General features: G+C 40.0%; 1 protein-coding gene across 1 annotated transcript; it reads right to left on the minus strand.

Moving 5' to 3' along the window:
* Positions 1–600: 600 nt before the first annotated feature.
* On the minus strand, positions 601–9,494 carry LOC113424689 (uncharacterized). The gene is given in 4 exon segments (XM_087947333.1): positions 601–745; positions 3,073–4,400; positions 4,581–7,070; positions 9,237–9,494. Coding segments are annotated over 4 exon segments (4,221 nt in total).
* Positions 9,495–20,163: the final 10,669 nt, after the last annotated feature.

A 20,163-nucleotide genomic window follows, 5' to 3' on the forward strand; every position in this document is an offset into this window, starting at 1 on the left:
GGCCAAGCTAAATGCCAGGATGGAAATTAAATTATATCAGCACTTAAATTATATCAGTCTGCCTTCCCAGTGGTTTGGTGACAAGGACACCCTGACCCTAAGTGATGTCCCTAGCCTGGAAAGGGTCCAAATTATATATCTCTGCCAGCCTGATGCTCCAAGTCCTACAACGCAGCCATGACTCCAGGCTGGCTGGCCGCTTTAGATTCCTAAAAACCCTTAATTTAACCAGGAGACAGTTCTGGTCACTGAAAATGGTCGCTGAAGATGAAGGCTGACGTGGAGGATAAGTGGTGAAGTGAAGAAAATGGGGAATTTCCAGGGATGCATGGGGGGAGTTATGAAAAATACCCAGAACTTTCCTATGAGATTCTCTGTAACTGCTATGTGTGAAAAACAGGAAGTGTTATGTAATCATTTAACTGTGATAATCCAATATAAGGTTGTATTTACTGGATAGGGGTGTCTCCTTTCTCTCACACTGCAGTCTGAATGCTAAAGGGGGCCGATATTGCAATATCAATAAATCCTGGACTCTGATTATCACAGTCTGTTGTTTTATTTTTGGTATAATCTCACACCTACAGACATAATCACTGCTTATGTTTGTGGTATTTTGTAATCTTTTATTTCTTTAAATCCAAGTATTCTCCTATTTTTTTCACTGTTAGGTCAATGCTTTGGAGCCATCTTTATGTGTAAGTGCACAGACAGTGGTGCTGCTCGCCTTGGTCCTTTAGGTACTCTGCTGTTCCAGAAATGGGGGAAAAAAAAGAAAATGTTTAGTCCCCCTCATGTCTTAGAATGAAAAAAACACTGCATAGTAAATCTAAAATTAGATTAAGAGTGAATCTATTTTCTATATTCTATGTTCATTTCTTATCTTCAATCAAACAAGTTTTGTCTGTTTTGAAACACCACCCCACTCAACAAACCTGTTTCTGAACAAAACTTTCCTACATATAATGTAAGCACCTGATTTATCATACTGCTTGGAACTCTTAAGAATAAATTATCAGTCTGAGTATAGATTACATTATTGTTCTTGGATCCCTCTAAAATGAGTATCAAATAGTAACACAAGTAACTCTGTTGTAATGTTACTGTAGGAGATGACCATAACTCCTGAGGTCCTGCACCCCCACAAGAGATCTAAGTCTGGCCCACCTTCTTATGCTCATTTCCTTTGACCATATCAGAGACTTATAGACAGCCTAAGCTTGTAAAAAATATTTATTCTCGTTTAAACTGCCTGAATCTCCTGATTTCCACAACTTGACAGTTACTTGTGTTACTTGCGTTATTTGTGCTATAATTAATTTGTGTTATTAATGTTGTAAACTGTTCATTTAAATGAGAAGGGTGGTGTAAAAATTTAATAAATAAAAATAAGTACATAATAAATTAACTTTAATGGCTTAAAGAGCCACAGAAGTGTATCCAGTTTATTATGTTGTTTAACTTGCATCGATGGATTCCATATTGCATATTTAGTTAGGTATAAATATTATTCTATTGCTTTAGCTTCAAAAAACATATCAATAATTAAAACTAGAATATGCTTTCTTAGCATTTTTAGTATCCTTCATTATTGAGATAACTGGATTTCTTCAAAAATAATTCAGCAGACTTATTAAATAGCCCATAGAATTAATAAATACTAGACTGTGGCCAGAAAGACCTGAATTAAATTCCAAATTATCCATTATTCTGATCTAGTGACTATGAACTATGAAATGTTGGATCAGCCCTAACATATGAATGGAGAAAACAACCTCACAGGAATTTTTCACGGTATTTTTTTGTTATATCAACATGTAGCATTGATCAATATTTGAATATGATTCTTGGTTGTATAAATTAAGACTGCAGAAAAGGGAATCAGGGATCATACAATCTACTTAACAGCTGACAGTGGTCATCAACATTCTCATGAGACTTCTGAAGACAAATGATATCCCAACCGCACAGTAATACAGAGTTACTGGGAAGATTATTATTTTTCTCCAGAAGATAAAGGGATATGTGTTTTTCCTCACTGTGCTTTGACTTCAGAGAAATTAAGGAGTTTGAAACTGAATAGGAAAGTAGAGTATTAGACCTGTATTTGGAAACCTCCTCACTCAATTAAGGGCTACATTAAGTGATCCAGAATTCTTTCCTATCCACCAAGACCATCGAGAGTTAGGTGTACTGAAAGCATCAGACTAGAAACTGGGAAACTGTACTCTCTAGTTCCACCTTAGGCACAGGAGCTTGTCCAGGCAATCTCCAAGAATAGGACTTGACTGAATGGGCGGCGGCGGGGGTGGGGGTGGGGAATCAAATGCCATATAAAATGTAAGGACCCCGACTTTCCTATATATTCTTCTACAGTTTATATAAAATTGTCTTCAGTCAAGTCCTATTCTTGGAGACTGCCTGGACAAGCTCCTGCAGTATTTTTGGCAAGGTTTTTCAGAAGTGGCTTGCCATTACTTCCTTCCTAAGACTGAGAGAGAGAGAGAGTGACTGACCAAAGGTCACTCAGCTGGCCCCATGTGCTTAAAGGTGGAACTAGAGAGTACAGTTTCCCAGTTTCTAGTCTGAGGCCTTCAGTGCACCTGACTCTCTATGGTTTTGGTGGATAGGAAAGAATTCTGGATCACTGAATGTTGTCCTTAATTGAGTGATGAGGTTTTCAAATACAGGTCTAATACTCTACTTTCCTCCCCAGTTCCAAACTCCTTAATTTCTCTAAAGTCAAAGCACAATGAAGGAAAATCCAATGCCATATATAGTCCTATATATGGTCTATATAGTCTTCTACATCTTATATAAAATTGTCTGCACATTCAAAACAAAAATGTCAGAAGAAAGTATATCTAAAATATTTATCTTTAGCTTGATGTGCACTGAGAGTAATTTTTACAAAGGAGCCCTTAACATTAAATCCTTTATCTGCAGTCTCAAATAACTTAATCAAGCTACACTACGGCTTCTGTTCATCTATTTATCTGTTAGTCCTAGAAAAAGGTAAAAAAATGTAATATATGGCATAAAGCTGTAGTAGAACAGTCTCCCTTTCCTTACCTTTTAGCTGCTATATGATCACATATAGGTGGGATCCTGTTTTTCACATGGATTTCATGTGAAGAGGTTTGCACCTGTGCCTCTGTACATATGCGAGATGAACGCCATTTCTTTCCTCGTGGTATCTCGACATATGAGGTCTGAACTTGAGCTTCAGTAAATAGAGGAGTTTTTGGTTTCCTTTCCACTCTGGAAATTTGATCTAACTTTTCCCTATCTTGTATTTTAACATCTGCACATTTCATTGGACTCTCTACTAACTTTGGAAATAATCTCAAATCTTCCTCAAAGGACAGGCCAAAATTGGTACTTTGCATTTGGAGCACTGCTTCCTCTCTCATGGTCCATAACTCAAGCAATGATTTTTGCACCAGAGCCCTACTGTGTTCTAGGCGGAAAGTCTCAGTTTTTGTGAATCCTGATGCAGGAGTTGATGGTCTCCTTGGACTGGAAGTTTGTGACGAAACCCGAGACTCTGCTATGCATGGAAGAAAGGGAGACTCAGTTATGTGTGACACAGTAGGAAACTCTTCAATGCTCAAAGGTGCAGGAGATACATCTGTGTGTAAAGGAGCCGGAGATACCTCCATGTATGATGTAGCAAGAGGCACCTCCATATGCAATAGAGGAGAAGACACCTCTGTGTGTGAAAGAGCATGAGATGCATCCATATGTAACTGGGTGGATGATTCATCTATGAATGATGGGGAGCTTAGTAGAGGGCTCTCAGGAGATTGTTTCTGGGCATTAGGAAGGTCCTCTGGAGCATGCATATCAGGCAGGGATATTTGAGCACTGATATCTGGAGATTCAGTCATATAGGTTTTTATTTGGTCTTCCATTGGCTCTGTCACTCTCAATATTTCAGGAGTAGATGATTGCTTTGAGCTTTCAATCTGTTGTGAGACAGGAAACATCTCAGTAGTTGGTGTCAAATAGGATAGGGAAGTTTGAATTTCAGTATCTGTTAGATTTTTTGTCTTCCATATATCGAGGGAGGAGGTTTGCACCTGGGTAGTGACTTGTCCTGGAGGAAGAGGTTCTGCCTTTACAACCAGGGATGGCTGAACTTCAATCTCAGATTCAGAGGGGAAAGAAATTTTTTCTGTGGATCCTGGCAAATCAATCAAAGATGTTTGCTGTTGTGCATGATTCAGTTCCTTTGTTTTCCATATGTCAAGGAGAGAGGTTTGTATTTGGGTGTCCATTTGTGGTGCTTCAATTTTTGCCTCTTCTACTTCAAGTGAAGTTTGTTGCTGAAAATCAGCATACCTATGAGATGGATGCCACAAATCCTCCTGAGGCATCTCAGTATCTGAGGTCTGCATCTGAGCATCCATCTGTGATGCTAGATGAGACTCTTCTTTTGCTTTCCATAGGTCAAGTAGAGAGGCTTGTGGCAGGATATCCATTTGTGATGGTAGGGCTGGCTCTTCTAGTTCAAATGAAGTCTCCTGCTGAAAGTCAACATACAAATCTGAAGGAATATCAATATCTGATGTTTGCACTTGAGCATCACCAGTCTGAGAGACAAGAGACGGTTCTTCCTTTCCCTCTAGTATATCAATAAAGGAAGTTTGTGCTTGGGTGTCCAGTTGTTCTTTTTTCCTCCATATATCTGTCAAAGATGTCTGCATTTCAAAATCAGCTTTCAACTGGTGAGAATGCTCCATTTTTGCCTCCTCTAACTTAGTGTCAGATGTCTGCTGCTGCATGTTAACCAATTCTTTGGCTTTCCATATATCAATAAAAGAAGTCTGAGCTGAATTGTCTACCTGTTCTGCAGAAGATGTAATTCCTTGCTTTGACAATTCACTTGCAGAAGTTTGCACTTGAGCATCCATTTGTTCTTTTACTTTCCAGATGTCTAACAGTGATGTTTGTGCCTCACTATCAACTACTAATGGAGGAGGAAATTCCACTGTTTTGGGTAAGTCTGATACTGAAGTATGCATCTTGGCATCAGCCAAGTCTCTTGCTTGCCATATTTCAAGCAAGGAGGCTTGTCTCCGAGATTCCGATTGTTTTGGAAAAAGAGATTCTATTTCTTCTGTAGTTAATTCAAGTCCTGAAGTCTGAGCTTCAGTTTCAGCCTGCAGGCGTGACTCCCGCCACCTATTTCCAAATGGTATTTCAACATATGATGTTTGTACCTCACTGTCAACTGCTGGAGACCAAAGATGGTCTTTTTGGAGAGGAGTCTGAGAAGCTGATGTTTGAACTTCTGGAAGCTCCTGATACCACTTGCGGATCTGAGCTTCTATTACTTGTGGGGTAATAAGGTACTCCTTTCCTTCTGTTATCTCTTGGTTTTCATTCTCAGCCTCAATCAAGGACAAAGAGGAGTCCTGCTCCTGGAGTCTGGTCTGTGACAAAGAAGAGAGCTTTTTTATTAGTTCTAAATCAGATGTTTGCACTTGAGCTTCTTTTTTGAATGATGAAGAAGAAAATGGTGTTGTAGATTCATATTCTGAGGTTGGTAACTCTTGTGCTGAAAAGGGACGCTTCTCCAAATGCTCATCACTGAAAATTCTGTCTTGGGTTTCAATATCTGACCAAGAGGAAGCCTTCCGCATTAATTCATGACTTGACTTTTGCAACAGGGGTTCCGCCACTGATAGTGAAGAAATTGCCTTTAGAAATTCAGCATCAGAAAGTGATTCCATGGTCTCAATCTGTGATAGTAAAGAAAGATTCTTTAACAATTCAACAGCTGAGGTTTGGACCTGTGCACTAGCTTGTGGATGTAATAAACGCCACTTGTCCCACTGCCGAATCAAAGTGTCAGATGTTTGTGCAGAAGTTTCAGTCAATTGAAATGGGGGAGATTTATTTTCATTGAGCAAAGGAGCTCCCCACTCTTCTTTTTCTAATTCAAGCTCTGATGGTGACTCTATTACTGAAGTAAATGAGGTCTGAACCTGGGCTTCAGCATTCAACCGAGCAGCACGCCAATCATTCCCAGGAGGTGCCTCCACAGGTAAAGTCTGTACTTCAGCATTAATATATGCCGGGTATAAGTTGCTTGGTTTCACCAGTAATGACTGGGGAAATGACAACTTACTCTGGAGCTCCTTCTCAATAGAGGATACATCCTTCTTTTCTAACATATAGTCTGAAAATGAAGTCTGTACTTGCATGTCTGTCTGTGAAGGAATGCAGAAATCAGTAGGTGAAGTCTGCACTTTAGCCTCAACTAATATTGGCAAAGATGCAATCTTCTCTAACAATTCTCGATACAAAGGTTGGGTGTGAATATACTCTGTCAAAAATTCTTCAGGCTCCTTATCTGATAAAGAAGTAAATGAGGTTTGCACCTCAACTTCCTTTTCTTCAGGTAGTGACAATAGTGATGTTTGCACCTGAGCCTCCATTATTTCAGGTAATGACAGCAGTGATGTTTGCACCTGGGCCTCCTTTTCTTCAGGTAAAGACAGCAGTGATGTTTGCACCTGGGCCTCTTTTTCTTCAGGTAAAGACAGCAGTGATGTTTGCACCTGGGTCTCCTTTTCATCAGGTAAAGACAGTAGTGATGTTTGCATCTGGGCCTCCTTTTCTTCAGGTAATGCTATCAGCGAAGTTTGCACCTGAGCTTCCATTTCTCCATGTAATGACAAAAAAGATGTTTGCACCTGGGCTTTATTTTCTTCTGCTAAAGAATGCAGCAATCTTTGCACATGAGCTTCAGCCTCACAGAGTCTTCTTAATTCTGCAAATGAACTTTGGATTTGGGCATCAGTATCAACTGGGGTTGGGCTCCGCAGGGAGACAAATGAAGTTTGTTCATGAGCATTAGCTTCTGTAGGTATGCTTGAAAATGAACTCTGGATCTGAACATCAGCCTCAGGTGATGACTCTGCTTCTACAACGGGTACTGAAATAACGGAAGTTTGCAACTCAACTTCTTTATGTAGTCGTGACCACCGCCATCTGTTTCCTTCTGGAATTTCCACATTAGATGTCTGTACCTCAGCTTCAATATACAAATCATCTTCCTCCTATTTGGAGAAAGCATGGTTATCTTGCATTGAAAGTTACAGTTATCTTTTGGAGTTGAAAAAGATTATTTTTTGCTTGTAAGAGTCAAAAATCTGGAATACTATGTACTGCTTGAGTTTTTACAGGGCTACCCAAGGGGAAGGAACATTAAATTAAATAAATAGGATTGTTTTGTTCTAGCTGCACTGAACTGCTAATTCACATTAATAAGTAGAAATCTAGTATTTGTGTATGCTAGTTCTTAATTCGGTTTGATTCGGTCTAATTTTTCTCAGGAAACTCTTTGTGATAATACCAAACTACAATTTCTTACCTTCTTTGGATGATGCCAAGGTATATATGCATTTTTTTTAAACAAAGTTTTTTTTTTTTACAACAAACATATAAACAAAACATAAAAACATAAAACCCTCTTTCAATTATATACATACAGTGTGTCAGTTGGTTACAATCTTTTGGGCTATCCTTTTTTTTTAACCATTACTCACAAGTTATATAAATTCTCACCTTATCAATCTAGCTTGTGCTTATGTAATATCAATTATTAAACATTCATTTGACTAAAATATTTTTTCATCATTTTCTACGAGATATTCTAATTTTCATTATGGCTGCCTCTCCGCTGTGGGAAAAAAGAGCTTCTCCTGGATCTACCAGGGATTTTGCGATGTCCCTTGCATCAGCAGGATGTGTCCTCCTCAGTAACCATCTCTACGGGATGGTTTAGGTCCACTGGGACCGTCCTGCAACGGAGATATCAGCAGCGATCTTAGAGCTTAAAGACTGCATGCTATACCGCCGCGACGCGAGCTCCGCCCTCCGTATGTATGTATTTTTGTGTGCGTATGCATGTATGTGTGTTTATGTTTCATAATTTTATATAAGAGCCTATCTCAAATAAATGATTCTGGACATCCTGCAATATTAAAATAAGAAACACATTTTAAAAATCTAAAACTCGTATGAGAAAAGAATCATTAACAACAAACAGCAATTGACATGGCTTCATTAGATCCCGATTAGGAGGAGGAGGTGGCATTGGAACTGGGACCATACAATGTGGAAGACATGATCCTCTCCAAATGAGTGCAGAGTCCAAGGGCTGAAGATGAGGCAGTCCCAGGGCTGTCTGGCCGTTTGGCAGGGAGCGGGGACAGTTGACTGCATAGAGAGCTGCTTGCAGGAGAAGAGCAGCTGCAGAGAACCGGCAGAGAATGACAGGCTCCAGATCACTTCCAACAAGGAACAGATCCCTTCCCCACCCAATCCATGGGTGAGGAGAGCAGAGTGGAGAGAGGCACAGAGAAGGTCAGCAAGGCTGATGTGAGGAAACAGTCTTGTCCCTCCTTTCAAGGAATAGCTGGAGAAGGGTGATACAACCAGTTGCTGGGGGAAGGTATACTTGTTGAGGACGCTTGTTTGTTTTTGATGTACACTTCAAAATGACACTTCGCACAAACAACCATTGAATGCCTCAGCCATCATATCTCCCCTAAGAGCTTAGCAATGAACGTCGCAAAACTGGAGGTGCTGCAGCCGTGGCAGCCCCTACGCTGGGTGAAGGGTGTACAATGGCTTCTGTGTTTTATGAAGTACTATCACAGGTTCATGCAATGTGTTTTGGAAGGGGGGTGAAAGTCCACTGGGGCAAGGTGTGCATAATTATGGCATAATTACTATATTTAATAATTAATACAATTAATATAATTAATAAATTAACAATGATGGCATAATTAACAATTAATATAATTAATAAATTAATGATAATGGCATAATTAATAATTGACATATTTTAATAATTATAATTAATATAATTAACAATTAATTAATAATTATGGTATAATTGATAATTAATAAGGTGTGCATAATTATGGCATGCATAAGTGCACCTACTGTCCCTGTCCTATTTTTTTAAAAAAAATTCTTATATGTATCCATGTATTCATAACTATGTTTTTACTTATACCTATTATCTTGTAAGCAATTGACAAACCAAATAAAATCAAAATAAAAAATAAAAGGTGAAGCGGGATACCTTTTATGCTGTAAAAGCCACCTTCACCTCGGACCCTATCCTGAAGCATCCAGATCCAGTGAGGCCTTTTGTGGTGCAGACAGATCATCAGATGTTGCCATAGGGGCTGTTCTATTGCAGGCCTATGTACCCTCAGATAACCTGTTCCTTTGTGCCTACTATTGTCAGAAGTTGTCTCCGGTGGAAAAGAACTATACCACCTGGGATAAGGAGCTGTTGGCAGTGAAGGCAGCCTTTGAGACTTGGCATTATTTGGAGGGTATCTGGCATTAGAACAAGGTCTGGACCAACTACTGCAATCTGGACCTTCTGCAGACACTCCATCTAGTTTTCCAGACTTTTTGGTGGTGGTGGCTGCGATATGACCTCCACAGATATGTGGCCTCATGCATACAGTATAGGCAAGCCAAAAACATCACAGGTGCTCCCCCTGGATTGCTGCAGCCTTTGCCCATGTCATAGAGACTGTGGGCATCTGTCTCTATTAATTTCATCAGTGAATTGTCATTGTCTAAAGAAGACACCATTATTTTGGTCATGGTAGATATGTTAACCAAAATGGCCCATTTCATCCTGTGCCCTCAGAGCTACCAACTGCATGGACCACTACACGGCTATCAGCTTTGCCTGGTGTGGCTTGGTGTCTTATAGGCATCCTGCCATCAAAGGCTGGAAGGAGGGAGGAGAGAATGGAAGATCAATAAAGCTGTGTGTGTATTTGATGGGAAAGAGGGAGGGGGATGACAGATGATAAAGAGCAGAACAGCCCGGAGTTTAGCAAACATGCATTCATCCTTGTGCACCTCCCAAATTTGGGAACCATGTTTCTATCCCCATAACAGGAAATAAAATATTGAAGAGGGTAAAAGGTAATAAAGAAATAATTATTCCAAAGGAGGGCTTACCGTATTTGCCGGCGTATAAGACGACCCGGCGTATAAGACGACCCCCCACCACCACCGGAAACGCCCTCCAGAAATCCCCGGGGCTGCAGCGGCAGGGCAGAGTGCCAGGGGCCGTGGGAAGAGCAGGAAGGCTGCAGCCTCGGGCGGAGCGAGGCGAGCGGGATGAAGCGGAAGCGACGCAGGGGATCCAGGAAGCCAGAGGCGCTTCGCTGCGTCCAACAAGCATCCGAAAGCCGGCAGTGGATATACCGGCGTATAAGACGACCCCCACTTGGAGGCATGTTTTTCGGGCAAAAAGTTGTCTTATACGCCGGCAAATACGGTACATTTATGTTTCTCTTCCCTTTTCTCATATCATAGAAACCACTACTTAGCTAGGCAGAAGAGGGAAAAAAATGATTTTCTAGTGAAAGTAACTTGTTGGCAGAACCATTTGGGGATCAGTTTATCAATAGTATCAACTTTAAAACTTTAAAAAGAAACATTATTGAAATAGATGTTGCTGTGCTTTTTAAATATAAAAAGCAGAAAGCAGTCATCTATAAGCTATTGCTATAGGTTTTAAGTATAAAAGGCAGCAACAGACATTATCACCATTTTTTCCCCAATTGTAGTGACTTCATGACCTGCTCATTTCCAATTTGGAGGAAAATACTGTAAAAGCTAGATTCTTTAGTGAATTACCTCATGGTGGTCTAGCTCCAGGTCCGGCTCAGACAACTCTGAAGAAGATTTGAAGTGATCAGGCCCAATAATATTAATGCTGAAATATATAAGACACAGGCATTTTCAGAGCTTGCTAGGCAATCTCATCTTTATCAGATACCAAGGACTTCAGAGCAGGGGTGGGATTCAAATTTTTTAACAACTGGTTCTGTGGGTGTGGCTTGGTTGGTGGACATGGTTTGGTGATCATGTGACTGGGTGGACCTGGCTTGGTAGTCATGTTATTGGCTGGGCGTGGCCAACTCAATATCACTCACATCGAGGCACGCATCTCCTCGCCTGGCCTCTCATGACTGTGGGGATGCTGCACCAGTTGTAAGTGTGAAAAATGTTCATAAGTCACTTTTTTCAGTGCCATTGTAACTTTGAATGGTCACTCCACACAAGCAAAGTATCAGCAAAGGAGGAGAAAAAAACTCCAGAGAAGTTCCTGCGACAGGAAGTCTAGTCCTGCCAAGAATGTAAAAAGGGTTAACAGAGAGGCAATTTCTGTAAGCAACACCAGAATGTTTCCTTCCTGCCTTCCTTACAGGATTAGGCCAGTAATTTCTTCTAACAACCAGTTCTCCGAACTGCTTAGAATGTTAACAACCAGTTCTAGCGAATAGGTGTGAACCTGTAGAATCCCACCCCTGCTTCAGAGGTATAAATCGGCATAATGGAAAATTTTAAAAAGTCATTGGAAAAACATTATAGAACTAACAAGAGAAATACCAGCTTATGAATTATATTATTCTAAATTTAGTTTTAAAATAGCAGAATTTGTAATTACTGCAATACCAGACAAGAAAAGAAAAGAAGAGGAAAGGAAAAGGAAAAGCTCACTACTAACTTTTTAAGCTAAAAAGAGGTATAGCTATATAAATAAAACTTGGAAAGACTCTAGAGCAAACTCTCTTAATATTAACAATCCATGACAATATTACTTAATTGTCTACTTTAAGGCATTGCATTAGTTTATTAAAAATAAAATAAATGTTTAAATTAATTTGAATTAGGGATCAATATATATGAAGAAGAACAGTATATAGAAGAACTATATATATAAGAACAGTCCTGGATGAATAGAACCCTCAATAGACTGACTTATTAATTGTCTCTTGACATTATATCATTTAAAACTATGTTGCAGAGAAATCTCATACATTACTTCTTCTGTATTGATATGAAAACTTGTTTTGATTCTATTCAAGGGATAAAAACTATTCTAAACTTGTTCTGGTTTACAGTACAATCAGTCTGATAATAATTGTTCCTAACCAGCATTGATTTTTAGAAATCTTGTTTAGACCAGGCTTCCACAAAATGGCAGACTCAAAATATACTGGGATTGCAATCCCAACATTCTATACTAATATGGTCAAACCCTTTGTTGAATGTTGCTGTTCCTGTTCAAAAATCCATCTAGATTTTTGGGAAAGGTTAGTACAGAGATCCACTCTCTGCTAGTTTTAATATTGCAGTGCTTAATTTGCATCTGCAGGTTTGTATGAGTAAGAGTCACAAGACAAAAGTAGACTCTGAATACGATGCAATATGGGAGAAATGGTACCATTGGATAGACAATAGAAATAAGAAAAGAAAGTGTATATAATAAATGTAGGAGGTATAGAAATAGAATGTATAGATTGTATTGGACATGATATGTAAATCTATTAAAATGTCATAGTTCTGTTTATTAAGTGATTGAGATGTGTAAAAAGAAAAAATTGAATAAAGTATTTCTAAAAAAAAAAAAAGTCACAAGACAGCAGCAATCACCACCAACAATGAAGAATAATTTCTCTTAAACATATTTCCCAGTCCAACAGTTTTTGCTTTGGCTGAGCGATATGTTTATTTATTTATTTGATTTGTCATATAAGTATAAACATAGTTATGAATAGATGAAATGGATACATATGAGAAACAATAGGACAGGGACAGTAGGCACATTGGTGCATTTATGCACGCCCCCTACTATACAGGTAATCCTTGAGTTATCAATGTAATAGAGCCTGCCAATTACATTCATAACATGAGGATTCATTAATTCGATCGTGTTAAATGAACATGATCCCACCCTGCTTTACCCAATGCATTCACTAATCGAATACACAGTTTATTAAGTGCACATGAGATATATTAGGGTAGGGAAGACCATGGGGGCTTAGTGCTTCCAACTGGGCCAAGGTCTCCTCTGACCCACTGCGATACCTCATGCTTTCCCTCCTATCCTGCCCCACACAATCTCCACAGGCACTGGGCCTGTGGAAAGTCACTTATCTTTCAAAGATCTTGATGATCAAGAGAGCTGTCTCTTCTCCAGCCTCTCTGCCCTGGTTTCTTTGCCTGCTCCTGGAACCCCAAAATGCAAGATTGTGCTCCTTCAGGCTTCTGTTTTTTGCAAAAGCTTTTGGGGGAGTGATCTTGTGCTCCTTCAGGCCTCCACTCTCACTGCTTGCTTTTGGAGTGCTGGGAGCAGACAAAGACACCGTGCAGCCATACAAACCCTTCAGCAGAGAGGCTGAAGAGGAAACAGGTCACTTAAAGAGAGAGAAGGAGCAGTCAGCGTGTTCTGGAACTCTGGATCTTTGAAAGGTAAGTGAGTCTATTAGGTCCCTATGCGGGGAGGGGGAAATAGGGGGAATGTTGTAGTGTCTCTGCAGTTGGTCATAAGGGTGAACAATTGCTGTGATTCTTATATCAGATGAATATGGGAGATTAGTTGTAGTAGTGGAAATTGAACTTAATGGAATAAAATAAATAGTGATGGGAGTGTATAGGCCAAATGATGATAAAAAGCAATTTTTTTTTCAATATTTAGTGGATCAGTTAATAACTTTTTTGTACGAAAACTGGCTTATGTTGGTGGATTGGAATGGAGTGACAAGACTAGCTCTGGGTAGAACATTTACCAAGAGGATAAAACTCTCACAGTAAATTATCAAAGACTTTCTTTGCAATGACGGACAATCTAATATTAATAGATTCATGGAGACATAAAAATGGTAATGCTAGAGAATATATCTTTTTCTCAGAAAGACATAAATCCCTTTCAAGGATTGACATAATATGGATATCTAAAAATCTTGCAAATAAAATTTTGAAAGTGGATATTCTACCTAAATAAAATCCTTCTGCGATCATAATCTTGTGCTTTTGGTTTTGGTTTTAAGAGGAAAGAGTTCGAGTTTCCGATGGAGACTAAATGAATCTCTTTTGCAAAAGGAAAGGATTATAAAAGACTGTAAAAAGAAACTGCAAGAGAATTTTTGAGAATAATTTAGGTAAAGGGGCAAGCTTAACAACAGTATGGGATGTTAGTAAAGCTGTCACGAGAGGCGATTTTATACAGTACAACTGTTTAGGGAAGAAAAAAATTATCTAGGAAAAAACGCAAAGGATATTGGCTGAAATTAGACAGAAATAAATTGAATTGCAAAAGACACCTATAGATCCTAAAATTTTACATCATATCAAAATTGTTACAACAGCAACTGTCTTTGTTAACAGTACAGGAAATAGAAACAACATTGAACTATGCAAAACAAAGACACTTTGAGTTTGCAAATAAACCAGGAAGGTGGTTGCCATCTAAATTAAGAAAGGAAAGGTAAAAGACAATGATTGAGAAAATTTGTAAAAGTAGCAATGTAATAACAGATAATGAACTTATCAAGTCCTTTCATAACTTCTATTCAAATTTGTATAAAAGAGAGGAGATAGATATGTCAAAAATAGATGAATATCTTTTAAGACAATTTAAGCTGCCTAAATTATCACAAACCCAGAGACAATTTCTGAATGATTCGATAACTGCCTTTGAGATATTAGAAACCATTAAAAAAAGAATTCAGGCAAAGCCCCAGGCCCAGTTGGCCTTATAAGCCAATATTATAAGTGTTTTGAGGATGAATTTCTCCAACAACTAAAGGTTGTTTAGGTGAATGATATACTACAGGGGGAAAAGATACCCCAGATGTGGAAAGAAACCAACATTGTGTTGTTATCAAAGGAGGGTCAAGATGTCACAAAAACAAAGAACTGTAGACCAAACTCATTATTAAATAAGGATTACAAACTCTTTGCTGCCATTTTGGCAGAAAGACTAAAGAAGATTCTACAGGCATATATACATGAAGACCAGTGATGGGATTCAAATTTTTTTACTACCGGTTCTGTGGCCGTGGCTTATTTGGTGGGCACAACTTAGTGGTCATGTGACTGGGTGAGCATGGCTTGGTGGTCATGTAACTGGGTGGGCGTAGCCAACTCAATGTCACTTATGTCAAGGGGTGCCTCACCTGACTCCTCCCCTCCCAGCCATTCCTTGTCACACCCAGCCTCAACATATCTATAGTTCTGTAAAAATGTTGTTCACCTTTTTTTGACTTTATTATCTACATACTATATATTTATTTTCATGGACCACTGAAAGGAGGAAATGGCTTATGTGCTTTGCTCAAGAGTGTGATAGGCAACAGGTTTTTAAGGGGATACCAGAAAGAAGGGGGGCAATGTATTTTCCAAAGAACCGGAAGGCAAACAAGAAGCAATGAATGGAAACTGAACAAAGAGAGAAGCAACCTAAAACTAAGGAGAAACTTCTTGACAGTGAGAACAATTAACCAGTGGACCTGCTTGTCTCCAGAAGTTCTCAGTGCTCAATCACTGGAAGTTTTTAAGAAAAGACTGGACAGCCATTTCTCTGAAATGATATAGGGTTCCTCTCAAGGTCCCTTCTAATGTTATTCTGACACCTTTCCCAGGACCTCTACTCAGAGTTTGGCATCCTCAGTTTTCCTGCCTGAGCAGGGGGCTGGACTAGAAGACCTCCAAAGTCCCTTTCAACTCTGTTAAACACACATGTATTTATGCTTTGGACTATAGACATTGAATGCATGCATTGTAAACCCTGAAAAATACCTGGGCAAAAGAAAGGTAGTAAAATCACTCTAGATATAGGGACAGTGTAAAATATTAATATATGATACTTGGTGGGTGGGGCAAGCGCCAACGGGTGGGGTGAGCGAGCATCGGGCGGGCGGGGCAAGTGAGCGAGCGGCGAGTGGCGACCAGGTCAGGGGCATGGCCAGCCAGAAATTAGTACCGTTTCAGTAATCCACGCCAAATCCCTGCTACCAGTTCACCCAAACTGGTTAGAACCGGCTGAATATCACCACTGATGAAGACCAATCAGGCTTTCTGCCGAAAAGACAGCTAAGAGACAATTTGAGGACTGTTTTGAATATTATTGCTTACAATAGCATAATGAGAAACAGGAAGCTTTAATATTTCTAAATGCAGAGAAGGCCTTTGACAACTTAATTTGGGTCTTTATGTTTAAAGTGTTGCAAGAAATGGACTTTGGAGAGAATTTTATTCAAGAAATTAAAGTGGTTTGCACATCACCGAAAGCAAAAATTGTCATTCATGGTGATCTAGCCAACATGTGAAATTCAAAACAAGACAAGAATGTTCCTTGTCCCTTCTGCTGTTTATCTTGGTAATGGAAGTTTTGAATAGAGGTATTAGGCAAAATGATAAAATAAGGGGTATAAATATTAAGAAAGAAGTTTATAAATTGAGGGCATTTGCTGACGATCTTATATTCTTGGTTATATTCTTGCAAAGCCCCCCAAAATAATATAAAATATTTGATGAGGAAATTAGATGAATTTGGAGCCTTGGCAGGTTTTAAAATAAACAAACAGAAAACAACAATGTTGATTAAGAATATGTCTTCTCAGGACAACCAGATTGTTGGGGGCAATATGCTGACTCTGTAAACCACTTAGAGAAAGTTGTAAAGCACTGTGAAGGGTATATAAGTCTAAGTGCTATTGCTATATACCATGTTGCTCAGTTTATGTCTGAGTGTTTTATCCTTTAAACTGCTTTAGTGTATTCTTGGGTTTAAAGTGTGCATGTGTGTTGTGTTGGCTTAAGATCCTCCTGAGCTTTTCAGATATTCCTGAATGGAATGACAACATTGCTTCATTTATTCTTCTTCTTTTTGTCTGTTAAGGAAGAGTTCCTGCTGGATCTTTCTGGGAATTTGATGAAGGTCCACTTAGGATAGCCACATGTTCTGAGGGCTTCCTTGGTGTGTTTTGGTTCTTTTTCTTTCCCATCTTTGATGCAGCTCACTGGTGTAAGGTTCTGTTAACTCCCATTTTGTGCTCCAGTGGGTGGTGAGAATTAAAATGTAAATATTGATGTCTCTGTGTGTGTTTTCTGTAAACTTTGATGTTAATGTCTTCCTTAATGTGTACTGAACAGTCCAGGAAGTCTAGACTATTTTCCTTAACATCTTTTCACATGAATTTTATGTATCTGTCGACAGAGTTGATATGTTTGGTGAATGCTTCAAATTCCTGTGTTTTGATCTAAACTCAAATGATTTTGTTTTATTATCTTTCACATTAGATTTATCCCACAAACAAATTTTTGAGGGCCAGACTAACAAGAGAAAAAGTATATCTATATATCCAGTGTATTCATATACTGGATTATTATGTAGTCCAGTATTATACTGAAACAATATGAAAGTCTGAGGCAAACATCTAAAAGGTGCCATTGACTATTAAAGAGGGATGGATCTTACCAAGTTGAGGACTGAGTTTCTGGTGGAACAGCACAACAGAAAAATTTTCTCCAACTGCCTATAAAACAGATGGAAAACAATTTTAGGAAAACATTTTTGATCTACATTTCATTAAGAAAGCATCCCAGGTCATAAAAAGGGAAAATCAAAGTAGCCATTTTGTGATATTGCCGGTAGCATAAAGATTCCAAGAGCATTCATCTGATGTAAAAGGCAAACTTTTAAAAATAGTAATAAAATGTCAAATTTCCTGGTACACATTATACTCACACATCATAAGAAGTATCCCAAATGGTGGCAGGTCTAATACATAAATATTGATAAATAGTTTTACAGTTGTCTATTTATGAATGAATTTTTTTAATGACACAGTCATTGAAAGGAAACTACAGCCACCTATCTCTACAACCCCCATTTCAAATACACCCACAACAGCCAAGCCTCCTACAACTGACCCCAACCCATTGGGTTCACTACCTCTGTGATCACAGAAAAAGAAGTGCAAGATCTATTTCACAGATAAAAGCCAGGAAAAACACCAGTGCCAGACAAGATAACTCCTTCTTGCTTAAAACTATGTACTGACCAATTGGCCCCAATCTTCACCCAAATCTTCAATAAATCACTAGAGATGTGCTATGTTCCTTGTTGCTTCAAACACTCTACTATCATCCCAGTGCCAAACAAGCTCTCCATCAGGGAACTGAATGACTGTACACCAGTTGCTCTAACATTTGTAGTTATGAAAACCTTTGAAAGGCTAGTGCTGTCCCACCTGAAAACCATCACGGAATCCACTGTTAGATCCCATGCAGTTTGCATACTGAGCAAATAGATCAATAGATGATGCTGTTAATATGGCTCTGCACTACATCCTACAACACCTTGAATCTCCAAATATCTACGCAAGGGTCCTCTTTGTAGACTTCAGTTCAACATTCAATACCATCATTCCAGACATTCTTCTAACTAAACTAAATCAGCTAGCGGTCCCTGAACACACTTGCAAGTGGATCATAAACTTCCTAACAGACAGGAAGCAGCAAGTGAAGCTAGGCAGAATCACATCTGATACCTGTACAATTAACACAGGGCCCCCCCAAGGCTGTGTGCTTTCTCCACTTCTCTTCTCCCTATATACCAATTGTTGTGAACTAAAGAAATGTAATTAATAAAGATTCATTTGCATAGCAGGATCGTAATCCTGCACTTCCTATTGGCCCATCTAATGGCAAGTTATGATTGGTTAATTCCGAGCAATCTGACTGGCTGTTGACGGGCCGAGTCCCATTGGACGAGGTTCAAACCCTATAACAACATCCATTGGTCATCCGGATAGCAGCTCACTCTATAAAAGGGCGGCCGCTATCCGGGGGTTTTTTGTCTCTGTTATCATGCTGTAAATAAAGAGCTGAAGTTCACGTGAAGCAGTTTCGTCTCCATTTCTACGCCCATGCTTCGTACTTAACACTGGTGACGAAGGTGGGATACGGAGACAATAGAGCTGGCTAAACCCTAAAGAGCACCAACCGAAGCACGTGGCTGAGAGCGCACCTACATCGACAGGATGTCAGGTGGCGCTATACCACCCACTCCCTTTGACCCAGACAAAGAAGACTGGGAGTTGTATATGGAACGTTTCCAGATATTCTTGGAAACCAACAATTTAGAAGACGTGTCCACCAGCAAGAAAAGAGCGGTGTTTCTGACGTACTGCGGGCCTGCCGTTTTCCGGGTGGCTAAAGCAATCGCAAAACCGGCTGAAGTAACAGCAATGGGTTGGGACACCCTCGCACCCCTCCTTCGGGCTCATTATGCATCCACAGCATCAACACTGGCCCGAAGACACGAGTATTACCAGAGGGAACAACAGAAAAGCCATAGCTGCCCAGTTCCGGGATTAGATGCACGACACGGGCACAAAAGGCCTATGGAGAAAGACAACGTCAGCTTTCCAAAGGCCGTCACCTATGCTACTGCAGCAGAAGAAACCAGGAAGTCAGCTGCTCGAAGGCGCCGCAACCACGCACCGCTGCATCAACTCGCCCGTGACACTTCACCAGGCTTAGAGAAGTTTCCGGCAACAAAGAATCGCAAACCGAAGAGTGATGAAGAAGAAGTCATCAGGATTCGGGGCAATCAAAGTCCACGAATTCTAAGGACTCCGCGCAAATGCAAATTCCGCTACACACTCTGCCAAAGTTGTGGAGCCAACCATAAGAGAAGCAACTGCAAATTCCGCTACGCACTCTGCCACGCCTGTGGGAAGAGAGGCCACATCGCACGGGCCTGCAGAAGCAAGAGAGAGTCCAACCCAAGCCGAAGGGAGAACAACCTCCGACAACCCGCAAGAAACGTTCTTGTAAACCGGCATCGCTTGGGTAACCAAGAAAACAACCATTCCTACAGAAACAGGGCACCGGCTCTTCAAGCAAAACGGGAAGAGGCACACCAAACGACAACCATCGGCCACGCTTCGCTACTAGACGCACAGAAAATCCGAGTGAGAGTCGCCATAGAAAACCAACCTTGCCAAATGGAAGTCGATTTGGGATCGTCCCTCTCGATGGTCTCCTGGAAGACTCTCAAATAACTCATCCCGACCATCCGCCGTCAGGACCTCAGCATCCAGAAGATCATCCTCAGGGATTACCAGGGGAACACGATTCCAGTCGCCGGCTTGACTCAAGTCCGACTAACTTTCAAAAATCATAGTGCAGCACTCCCATTGACTGTTGTCGACGGAAACCGGCCCAGTTTGCTAGGCCTACAATGGTTCGCCCCACTAGGGATTGAATTAGCCGGCATTCACCATGCCGAGAGCAACGATTGGGAAG

This window comes from Notechis scutatus, chromosome Z (assembly GCF_049901735.1).
Source record: "Notechis scutatus isolate UNSWTSFEM ecotype Mainland chromosome Z, rNotScu1.2, whole genome shotgun sequence".
NCBI classification, from domain to species: Eukaryota; Metazoa; Chordata; class Lepidosauria; order Squamata; family Elapidae; genus Notechis; species Notechis scutatus.